This window comes from Bubalus kerabau, chromosome 19 (genome assembly GCF_029407905.1).
Source record: "Bubalus kerabau isolate K-KA32 ecotype Philippines breed swamp buffalo chromosome 19, PCC_UOA_SB_1v2, whole genome shotgun sequence".
Lineage (NCBI taxonomy): Eukaryota > Metazoa > Chordata > Mammalia > Artiodactyla > Bovidae > Bubalus > Bubalus kerabau.
Window position 1 is genome coordinate 33711038 of NC_073642.1, and position 10881 is coordinate 33721918.

At 46.9% G+C, this 10881-nt stretch overlaps 1 protein-coding gene across 1 annotated transcript; it reads left to right on the forward strand.

The window, feature by feature from the left end:
• The first annotated feature begins 8830 nt into the window (after positions 1 to 8830).
• IMP3 (IMP U3 small nucleolar ribonucleoprotein 3) lies at positions 8831 to 9922 on the forward strand. The gene has a single exon (XM_055556212.1). The coding sequence runs from the start codon at positions 8943 to 8945 to the stop codon at positions 9495 to 9497; it is 555 nt and encodes a 184-aa protein (XP_055412187.1). The 5' UTR covers positions 8831 to 8942; the 3' UTR covers positions 9498 to 9922.
• Positions 9923 to 10881: the final 959 nt, after the last annotated feature.

The window sequence follows — 10881 nt, forward strand, 5'->3', positions numbered from 1 at the left end:
AGGCACACCTGAATTTATGCATCAATAGATCAAGGCAATTTGAGCTACTCCCTGGGAAGCCCAGTTACCAGAAGTTGAGTCCAGTGAAACTGAATGCCCCAGGATGGGAAGAACCAATGGTTCTCTCAGCCAAGAAACCTTGAGGTCTGGTCCCCTCAATCACAGGTGCAGCCTTGATTCTAAGGACTCAGTTCAGCCTAGGATCGCCAGGACCAGAGCCTGAATATGTTTCCCACAGCTGCTTTCGGGACACCCCTTTTCTGTGATCTCTCTTCTGTTTGCAGAACCTCTCTCCAAACTTGTTAAGAAGCAGCTACTCCCTTAGTGCTTGTTGAGTGCTGCTGCTGCTACTGCTAAGTCACTTCAGTCGTGTCCGACTCTGCGTGACCCCATAGATGGCAGCCTACCAGGCTCCTCCGTCCCTGAGATTCTCCAGGCAAGAACACTGGAGTGGGTTGCCATTTCCTTCTCCAATGCATGAAAGTGAAAAGTGAAAGTGAAGTCGCTCAGCAGTGTCCGACTCTTTGCGACACCATGGACTGCAGCCTACCAGGCTCCTCCGTCCATGGGATTCTCCAGGCAAGAGTACTGGAGTGGGGTGCCATTCTCCTGTTGAGTGCTAGACTGTTGTAAACATTTTACCTTTATTTCAGTTCAGTTCAGTCGCTCAGTCGTGTCCGACTATTTGCGACCCTGTGAATCGCAGCACGCCAGGCCTCCCTGTCCATCACCAACTCCCAGACTTTACTCAAACTCCTGTCCATCAAGTCGGTGATGCCATCCAGCCATCTCATCCTCTGTCGTCCCCTTCTCCTCGTGCCCCCAATCCCTCCCACCATCAGAGTCTTTTCCAATGAGTCAACTCTCTGCATGAGGTGGCCAAAGTATTGGAGTTTCAGCTTTAGCATCAGTGCTTCCAATGAACACCTAGGACTGATCTCCTTTAGAATGGACTGGTTGGATCTCCTTGCAGTCCAAGGGACTCTCAAGAGTCTCCTCCAGCACCACAGCTCAAAAGCATCAATTCTTCGGCACTCAGCTTTCTTCACAGTCCAACTCTCACATCCATGCATGACCACTGGAAAAACCATAGCCTTGACTAGATGGACCTTTGTTGGCAAAGTAATGTCTCTGCTTTTGAATATGCTATCTAGGTTGGTCATAGCTTTCCTTCCAAAGAGTAAGCGTCTTTTAATTTCATGGCTGCAGTCACCATCTGCAGTGATTTTGGAGCCCCCAAAAATAAAGTCTGACACTGTTTCCACTGTTTCCCCATCTATTTCCCATGAAGTGATGGGACCAGATGCCATGATCTTCGTTTTCTGAATGTTGAGTTTTAAGCCAACTTTTTCACTCTCCTCTTCCACTTTCATCAAGAGGCTTTTTAGTTCCTCTTCACTTTCTGCCATAAGGGTGGTGTCATCTGCATATCTGGGGTTATTGATATTTCTCCCAGCAATCTTGATTTCAGCTTGTGCTTCTTCCAGCCCAGCGTTTCTCATGATGTATTCTGCATATAAGTTAAATAAGCAGGGTGACAATATACAGCCTTGATGTACTCCTTTTCCTATTTGGAACCAGTCTGTTGTTCCATGTCCAGTTCTAACTGTTGCTCCTGACAATTGATGGGATTTCTACTCACCCGACTAGTTGTTGTTCAGTTACTCAGTTGTGTCCAGCTCTTTGTGACCCCATGGACTGCAGCATGCCAGGCTTCCCTGTCCTTCACTGTCTCCCAGCATTTGCTCAAACTCATGTCCATTGAGTCGATGATGCCACCCAACCATCTCATCCTCTGTCACTCCCTTCTTCTCCTGCCCTCAATCTTTCCCAGCATCAGGGTCTTTTCCAATGAGTTGGCTCTTTGCATCAGGTGGCCAAGGCATTGGACCTTCAGTATCAGTCCTTCCAGTGAATATTCAGGGTTAATTTCCTATAGGATTGACTGGTTTCATCTCCTCGATGTCCAAGGGACTCTCAAGAATCTTCTCCAACACCACAGTTTGAAAGTATCTTCGGTGCTTAGCCTAACCCCTAGTCTAACCCCATCCCTCAGAGGGACCCCCAGCCACCACCTTGATGGTCTTTAGTTGGTTCCCAAATACTTCCGCCACATATTGCTAATTTTATTTATTTTGGTTGTGCTAGGTCTTCGTTGCTGCACGCAGGCTTTCTCTGGCTGCAGCTAGTGGGGCTACTCTCCAGTTGCGGTGCGCACGCTTCTGGAGTGGTTGCTTCTGTTGTGGAGCACCGGCTCTAGAGCACAGGTTTAATAGTTGTGGAGCACGGGCTTAGCTGCTCCAGGGCATGTGGGATCTTCCCAGATTAGGGGTCAAACCTGTAACTCCTGCATTGCCAGGTGGATTCTTTACCACTGAGCCACCAGGGAAGCCCAAGTCACATATGTATACACATTCACACCTTGGATTTACTTCCATATCTGCTGAGGGAGGAGGTGGTTTCTGTCTCACAGTGGCCACCCTATTTTCAGGTTCTTGAGGAAAACTCACTCTTAAGCTTCACAGAGATTTCCAGAACCTATATCTTCTATTCCCAACTCTCTTCAAACCTATGGGTAACAGGACCCACAGTTACTACTCTCAGGCAACTGCACTAACCTTTGCGGTTTCCCCACTCTGCCCATTCCTTTAGGAAATTTTTTATTAAATTCTCCTCGTGTTATTCTAATTGGAGTGTGTTCTCTCTTTCCTGCTGGGACCCTGACTCAGACACAGGAAACAGCATCCATCCCCATCCCAGCTTTCCTCCTTTAGAAAAGGAATCAGCAAGGGAGAACTATGGCCAGTGGCTTCCAGGCTGATTCTGCTGGCGGCTAGCATGGTAGACACACTGGACTATTACTACAGAAATGCATTCAAGAGATGATGAAGGCCTGCGGTAACGGTCTGGGGAGAAGTAAATTTGGGATTTTATGGGGGTAGAACAGACTGGAATGACAACCAACAAGATGTCGATATTGAGGGAAGAGTCAATCCACACCTTTAAAAAATAGATTCTTGACTCCACTTCCCCCGCCAAAACTACTCCCCCCCGCACCCCACCTCTGCTTTTTTCTTTTGGCTGCCTCAGGTCTTACTTGTGGCATGCAGGATCTTTGTTATGGCATATTATGGGCTCCAGAGCACAAGGGCTCTGAAGTTGCTGCTTGCAGCCTTAGTTGCCCTGAGAACGTAAAATCTTAGTTCCCTGCCCAGGGATTGAATTCATGTCCCCTGCATTGCAAGGCAGATTCGTAACTACTGGACCATCTAGCAAGTCCCTTTATCTGCTCACCTTTGCAGCAAATTCCTCAAAATAGCCATCTCTAACAGCTGCTTCCAACATTTTTCCTCCCTTTCTCTTCTTAAACCCCTCTAGCCATTCTTTCAATCTCACACTCCACTGAAACTCTTATCAGTCATCAATGACCTAATGGTTATTCTCAGCCCTTCTCTTGTACTTAGGCTCTCTGTAGCATTTGACCAGGTTGATCGCTCCTTCCCCCTGGATACACTTTCTTCATTTGCACTGGCCAGCCACACTCTCCTGGTTTCCCTTCTACTACACTGGTTCATCCACTTCTCTCCAATAATTCTGTTTTGTTTTGTTTTTCCGGGGGGGGGGGGGCGGGGTAGAAAATAATTTTTATTTTACATCTTTTTTACAAATACATCGAAGAAGCGTGCAATGCTGCCAGCACTGGATGCAATCCTGGGCCACAGGTCTGCACACTCCTTTGCAACTCGTCCTATAACAGCAGAACCTTTCATCTTGCTTTCACTGTTTACTATGTGCTCAGTTGCTCAGTCGTGTCAGACTATTTGTGACCACGTGAACTGGAGCCCGCCAAGTTCCTCTGTCCGTGCACAGACAGAATACTGGAGTGGAATGCCATTTCCTCCTCCAGGGATTGTTTACTCTGACCCCTGCATTATCTTCAGAATAAAGAAACACACCATCTTTTCTCAGTATGAGTTTCGTTGTCAAATTACCATCACTGGATGTACGTTCTTTCTCAGCTCTGATTTGCCTTTCTTGATTGTGGCCATCACCATGTCACCCACCCCAGCAGCAGGAAGTCTATTCAGTCATTCATTGATTGCCTTCACAGAGATGATATACAGATTTTTGGCTCCCGTGTTGTCAGCACAGTTGATCATGGCTCCAGCCGGAAGACCCAAGGAAATCCAGAATTTCACACCTTGCTTCGACATCTTGAATGCCGGAAAGGGACAAAGTCAATAATTCTTGACACCAGAGTGCCTACTAGTAGCGTGGTCCTCTTGTCTTTTTCTATTTTCACTTCTTCAAACACCATCTTTCTGCCAATAATATCCAAAATTTTAAATCTTCAGCCCAGGCCTTTCTCTGGGCTGATACCAAACTGATGGAACTCTCTGGTGGTCCAGTGGTTAAGACTTGATGCTTCCACTGCAGGGGGCATAAGTTCTATCCCTGGTTGGGGAACTAAGATCCTGCATGCCTCAAGGTTTGGCAAAAAAGAAAAATAAAAAATAAAACCCCAGACTTACCAGACTTACAAGTCGTTCTCCTTGCCATCTCTCTTTGCATGTCTAGTAGACATCTCCGAGCCAACATGTCCAAAACTGAATTTCTAATCTTGCCACCCAAATCTGTTCTATTTGGCAATCTCCCCCATCTCAGGTAATGAGTACTTTCTGCCACTTGCTTAGGTCCAAAACTGGAGCCATTCTTTGACCTTTCTTCTTATTCTGGAACTCCTCTCTCATTGGCATCTCACAACTGCTTTCCTGGTCCCAGCTACCACCCTTCTCACCTGCATCACTACGACTTCCTAATTGCCTCAATGTTTCCACCTCTGCCTCCTGACAGTCTGTTCTCAACACAGCAGTCAGAGTGGTTCTTTTAAAACATAAGTTAGATGTCAGTTCTCAGTTCAAAACCCTCCAGTGTCCTCATCTCACTCAACCTAAAAACCAAAGACCTTAAGAGAGCCTTTGGAGCCTCTGTTATGTGAGCTCCCTTTCCTCACCTACTAGCTCACTCTGCTCCAGCCAAGATGGCTTTGTTATTCCTCTTCTGAGATGCCAGGCACATTTCTATCTTAAGGCATTTGCACTCACTGCTTCCTCTTCTTGAAATACTCTTCCTCTAGATATCCACATGGCTAACCCACCATGAAATATTACCTTCTCAGTAAGACCTACCTTCACATGCCCTGTTTAAAATTACAGCCCATCCTCACCCCAAGCCCTCCTATATCCTGCTCAATTTTGTTTCATGACACTTATCATCTGCTAACAAATATAATTTACTTATTTATTATGTTTATTGTCTGGGGAGAAGGGAGTCCTCCCCCACACACTGAACAAAGGCTGAAGATGGAAGGGAGTGAGGCTGGGGGAATAGGAAGGGTGAGGACGAAGTGCAAACTGGGAAAATATATTTGCACGCCATAGATAACTAGCTAAGGATTACTATCCAGAATATACAAAGAACACCTTCAAATAAAGTAGAAAAAAAAAAGCAAACAATCTGTATGTTTCCTATTGCAGCTACAACAAATTACCACAAACTTAGTGGCTTTAAACAACACAGATTTATTCTTTCACTGTGTTCAAGACCAGAAAACCAAACTGGATCTCACTGGGTTCAAATCAAAGTGTCAGCAAGGGCCATGTTCCTCCTGAAGGCTCTAGGTAAAACATCCATTTCTTTGCCTTTTCCAGCTTCTAGAGGTTGCCCACATTCCTCTGCTCCTGGCTCCCAATCATCCTCAAAGTCAGAAATCACATCTCAGACTTCTGCATGCATCATCATATCTCCCTGACTCTTCTGCCTCCCTCTTTCACTTCTAAGGACACTTGTGATTAATGAGACTGACTCAGTTAATCCAGGACAATGTCATTGTCTCAAGATTCTTAATTTAAAGAAAAATCCCTTTTCTCCTATAAGGTAACATTCACAGGCTCTGGGTGGACATCTTGGGAGGGGGGTCACTATTCTACCTACTCCACAAACCAATAGAAAAATACACAAAGAGGCATTCCACAGAGGAAGAAACATATATGAAACCTTTATTCATCAGGAAATGTAAATTAAAATCACAATAAAATGCCATCACATACTCATCAGATTCACAAATATTTAAAAAGTCTACCAACCAAGCACTGTCAAGAATGAGGAACAAAGGGAACTCTCATATAGTGACAAAGGAATATAAATTGGTACAGCTCCTTTGGAAAACAATTTGACAATAGTTAGTAAAGCTGAGCATGCACTTTACATGTTCACTCAGTAATTGTACAAGTAAAAATATGTACAACTCAGTAATTCAACTTCAAGATGTACACTAGAAGTTACTGCATAGGTGCAACAGGAAACCTACAGGAATGTAGTACTGCTAAAAAATAGTCACTCCAAAAAAAGAAAAATCCAACAGGAGATGGATTAATAAATTGGATAGAACCAAACAATGGTTTTTCTAGTAGTCATATATGGATGTGAGAGTTGGACCATAAAGAAGGCTGAGCGCTGAAGAATTGATGCTTTCAAACTGTGACGTTGGAGAAGACTCTTGAGAGTACCTTGGACTGCAAAGAGATCAAACCAGTCAATTCTAAAGGAAATCAACCCTGAATATTAATTGGAAGGACTGATGCTGAAGCTGAAGCTCCAATACTTTGGCTACCTTATTCGAAGAGCCAACTCATTGGGAAAGACGCTGATGCTAGGAAAGATTGAAGGCAGGAGGAGAAGGGAACAATAGAGTATGAGATGATCGGACGGCATCATCAACTCAACGGACATGAGTTTAAGCAAACTCAAGGAGATAGTGAAGGACAGGGAAGCCTGGCGTCCGTGGGGTCGCAAAGAGTCGGACACAACTGAGCAATGAACAACAACAAAACAATGGAATATAATGCAGTAGTTTTTTAAAAAGCAACTGCAGCTATATATAAAAAAATTCCATATGTGATATCATCCAAGCAACACTTCTCAAATATCATGCATGCAAATTACCTGGGGATCTGGTTAAATGCAGATTCTGTTTCTGTAAGTCCGGAATGGGGTCTGAAATTCTGCATTTTCAACAGCTCTCTGCTGATCCATGGGCTATGCTTCACGTAAGAAAATTCTCAGTATACTTCAGTTCAGTCGCTCAGTCGTGTCTGACTCTTTGCAACCCCATGAATCACAGCACGCCAGGCCTCCCTGTCCATCACAAACTCCCGGAGTTCACTCAGACTCAAGTCCATCGAGTCAGTGATGCCATCCAGTCATCTCATCCTCTGTCGTCCCCTTCTCCTCTTGCCCCCAATCCCTCCCAGCATCAGAGTCTTTTCCAATGGGTCAACTCTTCGCATGAGGTGGCCAAAGTACTGGAGTTTCAGCATCATTCCCTCCAAAGAAATCCCAGGGCTGATCTCCTTCAGAATGGACTGGTTGGATCTCCTTGCAGTCCAAGGGACTCTCAAGACTCTTCTCCAACACCACAGTTTAAAAGCATCAATTCTTCGGCTCAGCCTTCTTCACAGTCAAACTCTCACATCCATACGTGACCACAGGAAAAACCATAGCCTTGACTAGACGGACCTTTGTTGGCAAAGTAATGTGTCTGCTTTTGAATATGCTATCTAGGTTGGTCATAACTTTCCTTCCAAGGAGTAAGCGTCTTTTAATTTCATGGCTGCAGTCACCATCTGCAGTATACTTAGGGATGCATAAAATGATAAAACTATTTTTCTTTTTAAACAAAAGGCAAAAATAAACACTAAATTCAGGAGAGCAGATATCTTTACCTCTGACTGGGAGAGTGGTTGAATAGGTCCTGGTGATGCTTTCTTAAACTGGCTGTTGGGTCCACAAGTATTCTTTGTATCTCACATATGTTACATATAGTATCGCCCATATCAAATATTGTATCTTTAAAAAACAATGAAAAGCATACAAAAATAAAATTATAGGCAAAGAAGCTAGGTGGCGTCAAAGTCTTGGGTAAATAAAGAAGTTAGTCCTGTTAGTGCTACACTAAACTAAAACAGATATAATTTGCAGAAAAAGTGTTGGGTTCACTAAATACTCCAGAAATCCAACCTGTCAGGCTAATTCTTTTCAGCCCCGATTAAAGAGTCAGGATTTGTACTATCCAAGCTTTTCAAATTTACTGGATTTTATGAATCACGTGGCATTCTTGTTAACAATACAGATTTTCAAGTGACTCCTGGGTAGATCCTGATTCTGGGCATGCAGGAAGTAGCCTGGGAATCAGTACTGAATAGGTTCAGTGGCTTCAAGCACCAATTGGTAGGGTGAAAAATCTCCGCCCGCCTAGTAATGGACTTGCGGTTAGTAGGCTGTGGGGATACCCGATCAGCCCCTGTCGGCTCCGAGAAGCCCCCACACGACGGGAGGACAGCCCCTCCGCCGCCCCTCCCCCACCCCCCGCCCCCGCCCCCCCCGCCCCCGCCCCCCCCGCCCACCCCCTCCCCCCCCGCCCACCCCCCCACCCCCTCCCCCCGCCAAGGTCAGTTAGCACAGTAAATCCATATTAGCGCGGCGGTCACCCCTCTTTCCCGGAACTATCCTCTTTAGCTCTTCTGGAAGAGGCTCCCCAGAGAGGCCCTGAATGACAGAAACCTAAACGAGAGGAAATAATTACGGCACTAGGTAATTAATTCTCGGCAACTTAAAACCGCGCAGACTCGCCTAGGAGGCCGCCCCTCCCATCCCCGGCCTCTCCAGGCGCCTCCCTCAGAGAACGCGGAGAAGAAACGCGAGATACGAGCACGGGGCGTGGCCTCATCTTGACCAATGGAAATGGGAGGCCTGGCCCTGAGTCTTCCTTTCATTGGCGCAGGATCCCCAAGGCGGCCGGGTCTAGCCGTACTGAGGCGGAAGTCGCGCGGCAGCCGGAATGCGCGCTGAGCCTCCGGTCTGGCAGCGTTTGAGCAGCCATCATGGTGCGGAAGCTTAAGTTTCACGAGCAGAAGCTGCTCAAGCAGGTGGACTTCTTGAACTGGGAGGTCACAGATCACAACCTGCATGAGCTACGCGTGTTGCGGCGTTATCGGCTGCAGCGGCGCGAGGACTATACGCGCTACAACCAGCTGAGCCGTGCTGTGCGCGAGCTGGCCCGGCGCCTGCGCGATCTGCCTGAGCGCGACCCGTTTCGCGTGCGCTCCTCGGCCGCGCTGCTGGATAAGCTGTATGCTCTCGGCCTAGTGCCCACGAGGGGATCGCTGGAGCTCTGCGATTTCGTCACGGCCTCGTCCTTTTGCCGCCGCCGCCTGCCCACCGTGCTGCTTAAGCTGCGCATGGCGCAGCACCTCCAGGCCGCTGTGGCATTCGTGGAGCAGGGCCACGTGCGCGTGGGCCCCGACGTGGTCACCGACCCCGCCTTCCTTGTCACGCGAAGCATGGAGGACTTTGTCACCTGGGTTGACTCGTCCAAGATCAAGCGGCACGTGCTGGAGTACAATGAGGAGCGTGACGACTTCGATTTGGACGCCTAGCGGATCTCCCCTCGCCAGGACTGCATGGGGAAGCTGAGACACAAGCCTGAGATTCTGTGAAGGCGCGTCTCCCCAAGAGTGTTATCAGCCTGTCGTCGGTTCTTAAGAACTTGCCTCCTCAGCTACAGGCCACGCACGGAGCCAAAGGGTACGCCCTTTTTCCACGAAATTTTCTTAGCCTTCGGACAATTGGTAATTCAGTGACTGCCATAAGAAACAATGGGAAGCGGTTTGGGTGCTGCACTGGGGAATTGTTATGTTCTTATATCTGAAACACTGGTGTGAATGCAAGGATTTGGGATGGGGAAGGACCTACCCCCGCCTCCAGCTTTCTTTTCATTTCCTTGTAACAGGACAGTGTGATTTAATTTATTTAACTGGAATCCTTGCTCTTGTTCGTGATTAAACTGTGTACAGATGTCGTAGAGGTTGGTCTCAAGTTTTCATAAAATAGATGCGATTTTAGTGTTCAGAGTTCTTTCTCTTGTTTAAAGGAATGCTCTCCTAATGCCAATAAGTGGCCCAACTGCTTTTTAAGTGCAAATTTTTGTCTGGGTTTGTCACATAGGGTGGCATCTATAGGTCTCCCTGAATTCAGGAACCCACAGAATAGTGGTGGCAGCTAGCTGCCTGTGGGTGAGGCCTGCCCTGGGCTCCACGTGCGGAGGTTGCAGGATGTTGCACAGGGCTGAGCAGATTTGTCCGTTTACAGATCCCTTCCTCAGAATGAGTGTTTTGGCAGAACTCTTCCCCACAGGACTTCCTGTTGCTATTCCAGCCTCAGGAAATACCATATTAGAGGGCTGAAGTTTGCTTGCCTAAGGAAATAATCACCCTGTAGCTTGTCTATCTAGCGGTTAGAAGTAGCCCAGGAGGGTCTTGGAAAATTCTTAGGAGTGGAGCCCTCGGGAGGCTCCAGGGCTGCCTGCCCAAAGCAGCAGCTGCACAGCTACTAGCCATCACAGCCCGCCATCACTACCTGCCTAGCCTTTAATTTAGAGAAAGGTTTGTTGCCTAATTAGAGTGGGTTTTATTGAGGGACACAAAGGATGGATTGGGAGTCAGGGAGCCTAGCCTGTTGACAATGGAGGAACATGAAGGGAGAGGATCTGTTCTAATGCAGCCAGCTCACTGGTAGGAAGACTATCGCATTTACTCAGTACCACTACAAGGAAAATAACAGAATGCCAGGACCAGTGGATTGCTTTTTCCTGTACCATCTCCATTTCCCCAGGTGTAAGGCAACATTTGGTGAAGGAACGAGAAGGTGACACTGGAGATGACAATAATAGCAAATGCTTCTACTGTGTGTCAGACACTTAGTGCATTACATATCTTAATCCGTTTAATCCAACAATTCAGTGATGTGGGGAGCCCGGTTCTC

Excerpts from the sequence above, each read along its gene's own strand:
- IMP3 (XM_055556212.1), top strand. The coding sequence starts at position 8,943 with ATGGTGCGGAAGCTTAAGTTTCACGAGCAGAAGCTGCTCAAGCAGGTG.